Source organism: Bipolaris victoriae, assembly GCF_000527765.1.
Source record: "Bipolaris victoriae FI3 unplaced genomic scaffold scaffold_19, whole genome shotgun sequence".
Lineage (NCBI taxonomy): Eukaryota > Fungi > Ascomycota > Dothideomycetes > Pleosporales > Pleosporaceae > Bipolaris > Bipolaris victoriae.
The window spans coordinates 203,553-217,038 of NW_014575373.1; the positions used below are offsets into that span (position 1 = coordinate 203,553).

The following is a 13,486-nucleotide window of genomic DNA, read 5'->3' on the forward strand; positions in this document are numbered from 1 at the left end:
TTGTAAACATATCCCGAAGCTCACCGTGTCACATCCCTTCACTTCTTTTCCTCCAACACCCACATCTGACCCAAACCACATGTCCTCCACAAATGAAGCCCTGACCCATCATACGTCTCACGTCCACAACCACTTTCTACACTTCTTAGTCCCACAAAGACACGGAATAGCGCCCTCGCCCGGCTCATCCATCTCCTCCTCCTCACCCCCATCATCCTTATCCAGATAATCAAAAGTAAGTTCCTCGCCCGCCGGGATAAACCTACACGCAAAGAACGCAATATCGTAAATCCTAACATCATGGCGATTATAACTCACCGTATACTGGCGACAATTCGGGTCGCAAGAGTGATTTATGAATTTGGTTGGCCCACCCATGAACTCGCCGTCGACAACATACAGATCCTTATCGTCGAGGCCCTCTGATTCCCTGAATTTATCCAGGGAGTAAAGGTACGAAGCTTTTGATTTGGAGGAGGAAGCGTTTTCACGGCGTTCAGCTTCGGCGTCGGTGATGATTTCGCCACGGTAGGTATCGATGAATTGGCCCTCGTGCAGGTCCTCGGTGCAGCGGAGACCCCAGCCGCGACCGTCAGCGGAGCGAAAGATTTCGACTTCGACTTGCCGACCAAACTGCACGTTTTTGTTGCGGCAGTGGCGCCCACAGTTGCACTTGTCGTTGCATTCGTAGACTGGGTTGCGCGACTGCAGATAGAATGAAACGAGACAGCCTGTGCGCTCGCGCTTTGTGCCCGCAGCGTAGTACGGAAATCTTTTTGGGAAACCCATGGTTGACAGGCCGTTGGCGAGGGCGTGTTGGTACTCGAGGACTTGAGAGTCTGTGAGGCGTGATTCGTCGACGGCGGCGTACTCGAGACAGTCGCATTTTCTCGTGTATTCGCAGCCGATGTCACGGCCCATGTGCGGCGAGCATGACTGGCAGCCTGTTTGCGTCTCTGGGGGTGCGCGGATGACGCCGGGTCGGAGGATGCAGTCTGAGATGTAGCGGAAGCGGAGGGACGGGGTGGAGGAGTCTACGAGGTTGACTAGTTTGATTGGTTTGCTGTCTTTGCCCGTGACTTTGGAGAGTCGCCGGATGTACTCGTTGCGGATGTAGGCGAGGGCTTTGTCGACGCTGGATCTTTGCGCTGTATGCTTCATATATGGTGCTGGGAAGTTGCTGATGTCAAGCTTTGGTATATCTGGTCTTGTAGATGTACGGCAGAAGATGTATCCATGCTCGTCGGCATCTAGGACGCCGTTGTATACATCAGGTGGAGATGGAGGCGGAGGTGTTGATGTCGGAGACTGAGAGAACGACGGCGTCTGACCTCCATGTTGTGCTTGGTAAAGGCGAGGATCAAACGGTGAAGAGCGGCGTTCATCCTCCAGGCCACTGTCTGGTGTTTTGCGCTTTTTGGTTGTAGGTTGCACGTGTTCCAGTAATTCCGTAGACCTTAGGTGATATTAGAGACGTCTTCTACGTGAATAAGCTGCACTGCATACTTCTCTCTCACTTCAAGGTAATCTTGGACGTGTTCGAGACATCGCAAGAGTTCTTTGATCGAATGCCAGCTTAGCGGCGCTTGATCTGACGCATCATCGGTGTTCCACCGGACTAGGTATTGTTCGTCCTAGATGTACCCTGTTAGCCAGTTGCGCATAGACCATCTAGGACCAGACATCACTTACATCCTTTTGCACGCGATTTGAGACTATCGAGTGGACCTAATAATAGTAAACTTGTCAGTATACGTTAGGAAACGGGTGTTGGTGTGTGCTCACGCGATCGACGAGGACGCGCCGCCTCGTATAGCCATTTGATGGTATAACGACCATGGACGGCATTCCAGTAGCGGGACTACATCGCGTTAGACATTTCTAGATGTGCAGGGTTTATTTCTAGGATACATCTCGTAGATTGGTATGATTACATCGCATGATGACGTCTAGAGTTACTGTAAGGTAATAGGTAGAGAATAAGCAAACTTACAGGTAATAGAAAGGCTCGCTAATCACTCCTGTTTTAACTCTAGGTATAGCAAATATTAAAATTAATTCTTTTTAGAAGGTGGAAAATGTAGTAGGTGGAGGTTAGAGTTAATTAAAGTGTCTTAGGCATAAGTGTCGTATGTTTACTAGCGTTTTAGCGTGTTCATTTGGATTTATTTCCGCGCTAGTGGCTTAGTCACCCAGCGGATTTATGTCGGCATCAAAATGTATTTTAGTTGTTAGGTAATAAGTAAGTGATTTTGCCTAGAAAACCTAGCATTGTAACACTTGAGTTTTCTAGATATACTGTCGTTATGTAGCTCGTAGTCTATTCTTATTATAGTGAGATAGAACCGTTTGTATATATTTTTGCAGCTCTACAGTATTATAATAGACGTATCTACACTAAGTCATGCTTGCGCGATCCCTTCACTGCCTTAGCCAATACATCTCCTTTAAGGAACGCGTCGTTCGCTACCGTTTTCACCCCAGTGTCACTCTAGTCTTGTTTGGCTGCATCTTACAGTAAAGTAACATTACTCTAGACTTCGGTCCTATCTACGGCGAATATTTGAGCAAGTACGTATGCACTATATAGGCCACTAGGCAAATACAATTCGCGTCTATACATTTTATCATCTCTGGATGCTTATGCAGCGATCGATTTGAAATTTAGGTTTCCGAAATCATCCGCTTTGCTCTAATCAATCCAGTCTTTCGAAATGGAAGGCTGTTAATCTGTATCGCTGCATAATAAAAACCATTCACTATATCTAGAATACATCAATGCGCTTCTTTTCTATTTTCTTTTCGACAACTACATAAGCTCAAGCCAGAGCTCAACTGCCGGTAGTTGGGGGCGCTAATCCACGAGTGGCGGTCTTATCGATAACCATGTTAGCTCCGCAACCCCAAAAAAAGTTCCGCGCGCATCTTGAACTCCACCTAAGTACATCAGCAATACCCTCATTTCGCACAAGATGACTTCGGACGCGCAGAACAATCCTTTTATCAGGAACCTTGCCTCGAGTGGTATGCATATAGGGCATATTGAAACACTGTTAGCAATAGACTGACGTTTGCGACAGACAAGAAAGTTCGCGACCAGGCGCTTGATGCGTTGAAACAATACCTTGGCGCACAATCTGAAATCTTGGAACTCGATCTCCTAAAACTATGGAAAGGACTGTTCTACTGTACGTCTCATACAAGTGGCTACCTTGACGAGAGACTTCATATGCCTCCGAGATCAGCCAGACGATAGGGCTAAGACAGTTTTTACAGGCTTGTGGATGCAAGACAAACCCGCCCTTCAGCAGCGCCTTTCCCGCGACCTCGCATCCCTTGTATCTACCCTTCGTACGCCAGTAGTTCTGCCATTCATCCGCGCCTTCTTCCTTACCATGTCTCGCGAATGGGGCCATATTGAAGCACTAAGACTCGACAAATACCTCTACCTGATCCGTCAATACGTTAACGCCTCATTCGCATTCCTTAGTCGGAACAAGTGGAAGAAGAACCTAGTGGAACAGTGGAACAGCATCATGGAAGAGACGCCTTTGGAATGCAAGAACATGAGGATTCCTAACGGGCTCAGATATCATGTCATGGATGTTTGGGTTGATGAGCTAGAGAACGTCGAGGGCGATGAATGGGAGAAGGAAGAGAATAAGGAGACGTTGGAGAAGCTGGTGCAGCCAATCGAGAGTATGGCAAAGAACGGAAACTTGAAACCATTGAGAAATGCGGCCAAAGAGTGTCTCGCTGATGAAAGATTAAGAGCTTGGAGAGGGCAGGAAACTGAAGTCGCAAGCGAGCCTGAAGAAGATGATGAGGAAGCAGAGTGGGGAGGCTTTGCAGACTAAAGAATTGTGCCACTGGCACCTCGAGCATCACAAATGATTTCAGCGCGGCGTTTATGGGTATTTGGCCTTTACAAATACAACACGGAAAAGTACTAGATTTCGGAATCTCGAATCAATACGCAAACTACACCAAAACTCCGCAACGAGAGCAAGCGTCATCATGAGCGAAACCTCATATTCTTAAATGTCCACCTCAATCGTCACGCGTATTGATAGAACCATCTAGGTCTTGTTAGCATACTTCTCAATGTTACACGGTAACGTGTACTCACATCCGTCTCTCCTGCCTGCACCACGATTGTCCTTTCTCTCTTCTGTATATCTACCCAGCAAATCCGGCCTGACGAACAGTACATACATCCTCCACAGCAATGGAGGCAGCAAAAACCCAATACTTACCCCTGCAACCGTCCTACTTAGTGCTGCACGAGGCGCCCCTTGTATAAACTCCAGCATCAGAATAGGAATCAGGCATGCTTCGCCTAGGCCCAACAGTAAGTAAGTCGGCCTCCTAGACTCGATGCCATTTCTAGTATTGGTTGCGCCAGCGAACAGTGCCGATGTAAGTCCACCAACAATCAAGCCACCGAAAAGGCGCGCGAATAAGATTGATGCCGGGTTGATGTCCCGAGACGGATTGTTGAGAAGTAGTGAGAGAGTGAATCGTGTGTTTGTGATTAGAGGAATGGTGAAGAGATTTGCAACGGCTTCGAGAACGAAGGCTTTGCGGATGATTGAACCGTCTTGAGCAGGGTCAGGCGTTATGCTCGGGTTTGCTGCTGGTGACTTTGTGGACGACATGTCTTAAACTGCCCAGGGGTTCTGAGATGATAAGAGTGATAATTTTTAGTTATGGGAAATCTAAAAGAGGTTTTTGGGTCTGTGGAGAGTGTGTTATAATTCAAAGCTTGAGTAGTCTCCCTAATCAATAATGACGAATGTGTCGTCGAGAAGGTCACGTTGACGTCATCACTTTCCGAGATACTTTCAAGTGTCATCGCAGGGCCATAGTAGGTGAGAATACATTCCATGCATGAATACCTTTTTATCTTGCTAACTCACGATAATGTCTCTACTAAAGCGTTGCATTTGTGCACGACTACACCGCTAACAACAACTTGGCTGACCTATAGTCAACCGGCCTTAGACTATGCCCCCATATACCGCGGCCTACTTGTATATTTTCTTCTTTTCTTTCAAGATAAAAGAATTGGGCGTACCACGGAAACATGAGGCTATCGGCGCAAAATATGCACATCGACTTGTGGCGGTGAATGAACTTCTGGTGCCAAGTTGCTATCTGGTTGACCACCACGCACTAATGTACCGTGAAAAATGGGAGGTGAGTAACAAGACACGTATTCTTGTCAAACAAACAGTGCGATTGTCTTCCGGACACCTCACCGTATTATCATTGCGAGACTGAAGGTAGGTGTTCTTGAGCACCGGTCGGCCAATCACATCCTCCGAATTTACACCGCCAAAGCTGCCCAGGTTCTCACCGCGCAATAAGTCCGGCAAAAACATTCCACAACGCACTGTAGGGTTGAAGGGTTCAACTTCTGGGCTGATCATGGGCCGCCGACCCAACCAGCTGATCCTCGAATACTTCGAGCGCGGCCCTAAGCTCGAAGATGCAAGCAACCGCTACCAACACACGTGCAAATCGTGCGGCGAAAAGGTACATAACCCCGCGACAAAACGTCTCGAGGCGAAATGAGTAATAGCTCACACGACGCAGTTTCCTAAAGGTCGCATAGACAGCCTCACCAACCACCTGGTCAAGAAATGTCCTGCCCTGCCACTTCAGGACCGGCAGCGTGCACTGCTGCAAATGCACGAGCTGCCCCTCCCCGACAACATGACGCAGACGGCCAGTACGAACGCACCGGGACCGAGCCAAATGCAGCATGGCCAGAAAATGAACCTTCCTTTTGTACCGTCGAAACAGCTCTCTGCTCTCGAGACGCTAGCTGAGGTCTCGCGACAACACTTGGACCTGTCTGGAAAGCGAATGGCAGAGAAGCAGCCCTCACAAACGCAACACGGCCACAGTAATGCAAGTCATGCAGGGCTATTGGAAGAGTTTCTGATACAAGATGATAGACCGGACAGTTCCGATTTGGGTGGCCTTTCACATGGCATGGACATGTCAAACCCACCAGCTATGCCGTCTATGTACCAGTTCAATAATTCGCTGCATCACTCACCGACAACTTCCCCGCACATGGGCCACATGCCTCTTTCAAACTCCTCATCCATGTCGCACATGGTTCCTTCACTCGTCATGGCGGCATCTGCGGCAAACGATCTGATGCCGCTGACCAACGGCTTGTCAATGGATTCGGATATGAATCTCTCGGGACATGGTCTGCACAACATGTCGGACGGAAAGTTCTTTCATACGCAAGGACGTGGGCACTGGCCGAATATACAACCCAATTCACTCGACCCAATGCTGCAAGACCATAGCAAAGAACATATGCACATGAACGACAATCACAAAGGAATGGTTCACCAGCGACCGCTTGCCATGAACGCGGGTAATCAAACGCACTTCACAACGGACTTTAGTATGAACCAAAAGCCAGCAAAGCCAAAGGTCAGAGGGCGTTTCACCGACTCCAGGCGGAAGGAAGTGCAAGAGGTTCGCAAGCGAGGCGCGTGTATCCGGTGTCGTATGCTCAAGAAGCCTTGTTCTGGAGAAAATCCATGCAATACTTGCCAGAATGTTGAAAGCGCAAGGCTTTGGAAGCAACCTTGCATTCGGACACGGATAGCAGAAGAGTTTGGGCTCTATACCGCGGGCTTGCACAGCGTCCTCGCATTCCACGCCACCAATCAAGCAAAAGGCCAGATACGACTTGATCAGACACCAGGACGGATAGAAGCCAGCCACTTCCCTGCTTCTGGGACTTTTGCAACGTTTACCCCACTGAAATGTCAACAAACCGCAGCGACCCAGACCACGGATATCGACCCGGCTATTTTCTCAGGACTAGCGTCACCAGATTTGGAGTTGATAGATAACGATGATGATGTTAGTGGAAAAGTAGATCACTATGTGAAAAAGATGGCTGGTCACTTTGCCGACACCGAGGAATCCCATTTCATGAAGGCAACGGTACACAGCGCGAAAAGCATTGCATCATTGAGCCCCGATGGACTGATATCCAAGTCGCTGGAGCTTTGGAATCTAACCCGCATACTCACGTCCCGCAACTTCGAATGGCACTTGTTCTCCAATCCATCTCTTGCACCTACTCTGGCCCCCTCAACTTTGTCTGCCGCAGATATCGACGATGCAATTCGCATGCCTATTACACCTCTGGAGCATGCCTCTTCCCACAACCTCATTAGCATGCAGCTCATGGGCGCGACAGAGAAGCGGGCAGCATGTCTTGCACGCATTGTTATGAACGACCTCGAACGCAGATTACTGCAGCGCCAACAAGCAAATCCGTTTGAAACTTTTCTTGTTGCAGTTATACTCCTGGCCTGTGTAGAGCGAATGTGCTGGCTCTTCCGTTCTTGGGAAGCTCCATCTACGACTTCACCAGGCGAAAGCGGTAACGACTCTTGCAAGCAGACGTCCAACTCTCACGCCGACCTTGTGTCTGCTCTCGATTCCACTACAGTCCATTCTTCGTCTCCTCCAGCACCGGCACAAGACCTTTTGAACCAGCCTTATCGCAATCCCCGATGGCCACTCGACAAGTCCCCGTCCACATTCTCTCAGCAAGGCGAAAAATTCAGCGATATCCTCAACATGCTGCTCAAGATGCGCGGTGTCCCTCCCAAAGTGACATCGATGAATCTTGATGGGACGCTGACGGTATGGAACGAGGATGCTGACGAGAAGGTGCGGGAATGGTACAGTGGAATTGCGGTCACGACACTGGTGCTGGATGAGCGGGCGAATGCACGTTTTGTTGGTGACGATCCGAAGGAGTGGGAACTGAAGTTTATAGGAAAGATTATTAGAGGAGATTAGGATGGCATGTCAAGAGAGTACCAGCCAATACTGAAAAGAAATTACAAGTGTGCTGTTGATGTGAAAATGGTTCCTTGTGACTCTCATTTCATATGCCATCACATTGGCTTCTCGTTGGATTGGCAAAATATGAATTTTGAATATGCAACTCGTATGCCACTTTGGGTGCTCGCAATGCGCCACAACGCCGTAACACCACATGATGACTCTATGGACGAAAAGATCAAAAGTAATCGGCATGAATAGACTCAGCTCTTGAGAGCCTCGAGTCGGCCCCGCATTTGAGCCAGCATCTCTGCCTGGTCTTCCTCCTCTTCCTCCTCTGGTTGGGGTGCAGCAGGAAGCTCCTCCTCTTGAGCTTTGCTCGGCGGTAACCGATCCTTGAGCACCTCACTGAGCACCTTGTCAACTTCCTCTTCCGCCTCCTCAGCTTCCCCTTCCAGCATTTCATTCTCGCCCAGCGTGTCATCGAGCATCTCCTCAATGATTCCCGCCTTCATCAACTCAGAGCTGAGCTCCCTCATGGTGCCTGTCAGCTCTGGAAGTCTGACTAGACTGTTCACATCCTTCATGATGCCCGTGCTGGCCTTGATGCTGCCCTCAATCTTCCTAACAGAGAAGGCCTCGTTGACCTGCATTTGCACGCTGTTGAGCTGTGCCTTGGATGTCATGAGACGGTTGTTTTGTTTCCGCACGCGAATCAGTTCGCGGGCAAAGATGCGGACGTCTTGGTTGGCCTGCTTGGCCATGGCTGGGTTGCGCTGGGCGCGTTTGGATGACTGTTGGATGAGATTTTTGGTTTTTTGCTCCGTGGCCTTGAGCTGTTGGATATCGCGATCGAGCTTTCGGACATTCTGGCGCACGAGGGCATTGCATTTGCGCTTCTGTGGGTTTGTTAGATTGTCGTGTAGAGATTGTGATGTGGTGACGTAGCACTATCTTACCTGCTCTTCGGGCGTGGGCTTCCACAGGAGACCCTTGATGGTCTCCATAGTGGGCAATCAGTCTATCTGGATGCGCACAGTATGGTTTTGCGGGCGCCAGATGCGCAGTTCTTGGGAGTGGGAGTCGTCTGGCGCTAGTGGATGCGGGTTGGGCGGGAGTTGGCAGGCTCAAGAATCAAGAGACACGTGACGGCAGCTAGACGGGGCGAATGGCAGAATAGTAGCAGATCAAGCGAAGGGTGAATAGCATGGGAGCATGTGACAGGGCAGTAGGTGGATGTGCATGTGGATGTGCTGCATGTCAGGGCCCGAGGTGTCGTAAGGATGGCGGCCTTGGACCGGCTCCAGGCCGAGCTCGGGCCATGGTGACGTTGAACCCTTCGCGGGGCACGAGCAGCCCACTAGCCTCAGAGTCCAGAGTCTGCCAGCCACCGCGACAGCGAGTGAGATAAGCAAGAAAATACAAATCCACAGGTGACATACGCGTCCACACTGTCCTCCGACCTGCATTTCGTAATCGATTGACCAAAAACGGGTCGTTGAACCCAAAGATTCCACAGAGCTTCTATTGCTTTCCACGCTAGTCTCTCCACAGGGCCGCATTTCTTCCGCCTTCAATCTGCTTCCTCCAGACAAACACTTTGACTGAACAACAATCAACGCCCATTACATAAACTGAGACACACGCTGAAGCGTATCCGGACTTGAACCGAACACCACATCATACAATCACGACCTTGAAAATGACTACTATCACCCCAGAAGGTATGTTACAGCCTTGTTTACCACCAAAGCTCCAGAGATACTTCACTTGTGCCTTGCACACCCTCTCAAGTCCATGGAGACGCAATCCGATTTGTTGTTATTTGTAGACCACTTACGACTATCGGAGACGCGTCCGGGGCTTTCTTACCGTCCAACATATGCTAATACGCAACAGTCTTTTGGGCGCAACGCTCATCCGCCGACGAACCGGCTAAGAATATAATCTATCTTACCATCGTTGCCCCCGACCTATCGAACGACGACCTGAAGCTCGAACTCAAGGACCAATCTCTCAGCTTCAAGGGTACCTCTACTTCCAAGAAGGCCACATACGCAGTTGACCTTGAATTCTACGCCGAGATCGACACTGAAAACTGCAAATGGCATAACAACGGCCGTGGCATTGAGCTACTACTAAGGAAGAAAGAGCACAAGCAGGAGTACTGGCCCCGTCTGCTCAAGGAGTCGAAGAGGCAGCACTTCCTCAAGACCGATTTCGACAAGGTGAGCTAGCCAGTAATGATAATGCCACGAGAACGAAGCTAACATGTCACAGTGGGTCGATGAGGACGAGCAAGACGAAGTCGCAGATGACCTTGACACGTCCGCAATGAACCCCATGGGTGGTGGTGACGGAGGCTTTGGTGGCATCGACTTCAGCAAGCTTGGCGCAGGCGGCATGGGTGGAATGCCTGGAATGGAGGGCATGGACATGAGCCAAATGATGGCAAACATGGGTGGTGGTGCCCCCGGCGGCGACGACAGCGACGACGATGACGACATGCCTGAGCTCGAAAATGACGAGGACAACAAGGAGAAGGCGCCCGCAGCCGCCGCGTCAGGCGACAAGCCCAAGATTGAGGAGGTCGCATAAATAGGCCACTTTCCTTGCGTTTAACGAGTTGTACCACATGAGATTGAGCGGGCAGTGCGCATGACGGATCGGCGTTGACACAGTCTTTGGGGGAATGAATGGGAGTGTAATCCGAAATGGCCGAGTATGGCTATGGGTCTATGAGCCGCTGCTGCTTCACACTTTAGCATGTGCATGCAGATGACGATCAAATCATTCAGTATATGACAAAACAATACGAATCATGTTTTTTTATGAAGGAGGGAAAGATTGCGTCCAAAGTGGAATGAAGAGTTTCGTGAGTTTAGTGTTCTTATTAGTCAATCTACGGGGGTACCTTGCTATAATTCTAAATAAGGTATCTCTTTGGCTACCCCGACCCCATATCTCAGACCTTTGTTTCTATTTGGTAGGTATCGTATGGAAAGTCTTCCAGGGTACTGTACAACCATGCCCATCCATCGTCAATCTGCATAGTCGTGTCAATCTGTCGCTCTCCTTGTAGAGCCAACTCCTCCGCCTTCTTCTTCTTTTCCTCATCAGTCTCTTTGTACTCGCCCGTCAGTCCTGCAAGTACCTCTTTCTCCCTGCCCTTGTACTCCACCAACAAATCTGGATGGGGACACCACACCACCTGCATGCCTGCTCTCCGACCAGACTCAACCCCTGGCACGCTATCCTCAAAAACCAAGCACTCTTCCGGCCGAATAGGCGGTTGTCCTTGCTCTTCCAATGTCTTGTTGAGTGTCGAAAGCGCAAGAAGGTAAATGTCGGGAGCAGGTTTCCCGCGACCAGGCGCTATCCGCGGATCATCCCCCAAAACACGGTGTTCAGGCGCAAAGTGATCAAACAAATGGCCAAGATGCGCGCTCTTCAATTCAAAGTTGCCCTTGTGACTGCTCGTTGCGAGAGCAATATGCACCCCCCTGCTCTTCAGGCCTTCCAGCAAGTCCAGGACGCCCGGTAGCGGTTTTGTAGTTTTGAAGAGTTCGCGCTGGAGTTTTGATTGCTCGGCGAGGAATTGCTCGTTTGATATGGGGAGTTTGGCCCATTCGTGGAAGATCAGTGCCGCTTGTGGGCCTGGTCGGCCTTGCAGTTGGGCTTTTATGGACCAGGGGATGTGTGGGCGGCCGTAGCGCTCGAGGATTTTGTTCGTGACTATTGTGTAGATGTCTTCGGAGTCGATTAGGAGGCCATCCATGTCGAAGAGGGCGGCCCGTATGCGGGGTGGTGGGGTGGTAGTGCTGGTTCGTGTCAATTGAATATGATATAGATACTTTGGGTGAGGATTGCGTACCTTGAACCCATTTTGGCTGTCTTCGAGGCGTGTGGAAGGGTTCTTAGGTGCTTGATCGGGAGGATTCGCAAAAGATGCGACTAGGTGAATGGATCTTGGTACCCCACGCCTATTGACTGGACCGAAGCGTGGGGCACTAGTCGGACCTCCGGCTCGGCGACAGACGTCACTCTCCAAACAGATCAACAGGTACCACAGATGGACCAAGGTTGTTGACAACACAATCCATTTTCGATCACCGATAGGCATGTCGTTGAAGAACGATCCTCTCTCAAAGCCTGAAGCAGCTGAAGTGGCGACACCCGAAATATTCCCACCAGATGAAGAGAAGAAACTACTCGATGAAGCAACTGCGGAAAAGGCTTTAGCGAACAAGACATTTGCGTCAGGCGAATACAACAGCGCGATACAAGGATATGAGAAAGCACTTGCAGTCTGTCCAAACTATCTTGAATACGATGTCGCCGTGCTGCGTTCCAACATAGCAGCATGTCACTTAAAGCTGGAGGAATGGAAGCAAGCCGTGGAATCCGCCACAAAAGCTTTGGAGGCACTGGACCGCATAGATCCTCCTCCAGCCTCAAAAGACACGAGTAAAGACGGAGGAAAAGAAGTAACAGGCGGCGGTGCCGTCCAAGAGATTGACGACACTACCGAAATCTACCTCGACGCTCTCACACGCACCGATCACACCATAGACGATGTCCACAAACTCCGCACCAAAGCACTTCTCCGCCGCGCAAAAGCCCGCCACGAAGTCGGTGGCTGGGCCTCTCTCCAGGGCTCACTCGAAGACTACCAAGCTCTCCTCAAACCACCGCACCGACTCTCGAGCCTCGATCAGAAGGCGGTGCAAGCGGCGTTGCGGACACTGCCGGCGCAGTTGGAAGAGACGAAGAACAAGGAGATGGCAGATATGATGGGCAAGCTGAAACAGTTGGGCAATGGAATACTGAAGCCGTTTGGGCTGAGCACGGATAACTTTCAGTTTACGAAGGATGAGAAGAGTGGGGGTTATAGTATGAATTTTAATCAGGGAGGTAAATAGAACTTGCGAGGGAAATAAGAGGTAGCTGTTCTGTGATGATAGTCTTGCTGTGTGCCTTGCATATGGTAAATAAATCCAATACGATACATGACAATGGTACAGAAGAGGCCATGTCTAGAGCGATGCGAGGGAGCTACTACAATCCACGCTGGAAACTACGTAGCACCCACAACGAACATTGCGTCAGCATGATGCACGGTGTGTATATATACATTAAAACATCAGAAAGCAGAAAAGAATAGTCGCCAAGCAAAGCAACATGACTCTGTGATAAGGGCTGTCGCGCGGGATATATTTGCTTTTATATCTCCCAACCACTGAGATTCGTACACATTTGCGTGATCGTCAGGACCCAGATTTCCAAAATGAAACCAAAACTAAGTAACATGCAGGGTCTTGTGGTACCTACATTACGTTCTTAGCTTTTTTTGTGCCGATCTGCGGCTTGATCGACATGAGCGAGTGATCGCTTTTTTTGTGCCTTGTTTTCAGGTACGTGGATATGGGATTATTGGGATGTTCAAGTGAAGGGTAGAGAATAGGGTATGCTTGAGACAACTGGTCTTGCATATGTAGCTCAGTGACTTCTTAGATGATGCAGATGGTATGGATTTTGATGTGGAGGACGATAGGCTGCATCAGATCGCCCTTGTATGCTTAATTTGAGTCTAAGAGAGATATTCTGATGCGAACCAAAGTTGATGACACCATTACAGAAGGCGATGTCG

At 49.7% G+C, this 13,486-nt stretch overlaps 9 protein-coding genes across 9 annotated transcripts; 4 read left to right on the forward strand and 5 right to left on the reverse strand.

Annotated features, from left to right (window-relative positions):
* Nucleotides 1-117: 117 nt before the first annotated feature.
* COCVIDRAFT_35422 (hypothetical protein) lies at nt 118-1,848 on the reverse strand (the record flags this gene model as incomplete). The annotated part of the gene is made up of 4 exons (XM_014703905.1): nt 118-1,456; nt 1,507-1,634; nt 1,693-1,728; nt 1,786-1,848. 4 exons carry the CDS (start codon nt 1,846-1,848, stop codon nt 118-120), a joined length of 1,566 nt encoding a protein of 521 aa, XP_014559391.1.
* Nucleotides 1,849-2,972: 1,124 nt separating this feature from the next.
* COCVIDRAFT_92093 (hypothetical protein) lies at nt 2,973-3,857 on the forward strand (the record flags this gene model as incomplete). The annotated part of the gene is made up of 3 exons (XM_014703906.1): nt 2,973-3,024; nt 3,081-3,188; nt 3,277-3,857. 3 exons carry the CDS (start codon nt 2,973-2,975, stop codon nt 3,855-3,857), a joined length of 741 nt encoding a protein of 246 aa, XP_014559392.1.
* Nucleotides 3,858-4,050: 193 nt separating this feature from the next.
* COCVIDRAFT_92144 (hypothetical protein) lies at nt 4,051-4,658 on the reverse strand (the record flags this gene model as incomplete). The annotated part of the gene is made up of 2 exons (XM_014703907.1): nt 4,051-4,079; nt 4,130-4,658. 2 exons carry the CDS (start codon nt 4,656-4,658, stop codon nt 4,051-4,053), a joined length of 558 nt encoding a protein of 185 aa, XP_014559393.1.
* Nucleotides 4,659-5,430: 772 nt separating this feature from the next.
* Nucleotides 5,431-7,851, forward strand: COCVIDRAFT_24329 (hypothetical protein; the record flags this gene model as incomplete). The annotated part of the gene is made up of 2 exons (XM_014703835.1): nt 5,431-5,538; nt 5,599-7,851. The coding sequence occupies 2 exons, from the start codon at nt 5,431-5,433 to the stop codon at nt 7,849-7,851; spliced, it is 2,361 nt and encodes a 786-aa protein (XP_014559321.1).
* Nucleotides 7,852-7,860: 9 nt separating this feature from the next.
* Nucleotides 7,861-8,052, reverse strand: COCVIDRAFT_92196 (hypothetical protein; the record flags this gene model as incomplete). The annotated part of the gene is made up of 1 exon (XM_014703908.1): nt 7,861-8,052. The coding sequence occupies one exon, from the start codon at nt 8,050-8,052 to the stop codon at nt 7,861-7,863; it is 192 nt and encodes a 63-aa protein (XP_014559394.1).
* A 47-nt stretch (nt 8,053-8,099) lies between these two features.
* COCVIDRAFT_35426 (hypothetical protein) lies at nt 8,100-8,843 on the reverse strand (the record flags this gene model as incomplete). Its single annotated transcript, XM_014703909.1, has 2 exons — nt 8,100-8,735; nt 8,796-8,843. The coding sequence occupies 2 exons, from the start codon at nt 8,841-8,843 to the stop codon at nt 8,100-8,102; spliced, it is 684 nt and encodes a 227-aa protein (XP_014559395.1).
* Nucleotides 8,844-9,538: 695 nt separating this feature from the next.
* COCVIDRAFT_35427 (hypothetical protein) lies at nt 9,539-10,434 on the forward strand (the record flags this gene model as incomplete). The annotated part of the gene is made up of 3 exons (XM_014703910.1): nt 9,539-9,560; nt 9,736-10,064; nt 10,117-10,434. 3 exons carry the CDS (start codon nt 9,539-9,541, stop codon nt 10,432-10,434), a joined length of 669 nt encoding a protein of 222 aa, XP_014559396.1.
* Nucleotides 10,435-10,801: 367 nt separating this feature from the next.
* On the reverse strand, nt 10,802-11,721 carry COCVIDRAFT_24332 (hypothetical protein; the record flags this gene model as incomplete). Its single annotated transcript, XM_014703836.1, has 2 exons — nt 10,802-11,657; nt 11,711-11,721. The coding sequence occupies 2 exons, from the start codon at nt 11,719-11,721 to the stop codon at nt 10,802-10,804; spliced, it is 867 nt and encodes a 288-aa protein (XP_014559322.1).
* Nucleotides 11,722-11,957: 236 nt separating this feature from the next.
* Nucleotides 11,958-12,758, forward strand: COCVIDRAFT_35429 (hypothetical protein; the record flags this gene model as incomplete). Its single annotated transcript, XM_014703911.1, has 1 exon — nt 11,958-12,758. One exon carries the CDS (start codon nt 11,958-11,960, stop codon nt 12,756-12,758), a length of 801 nt encoding a protein of 266 aa, XP_014559397.1.
* Nucleotides 12,759-13,486: the final 728 nt, after the last annotated feature.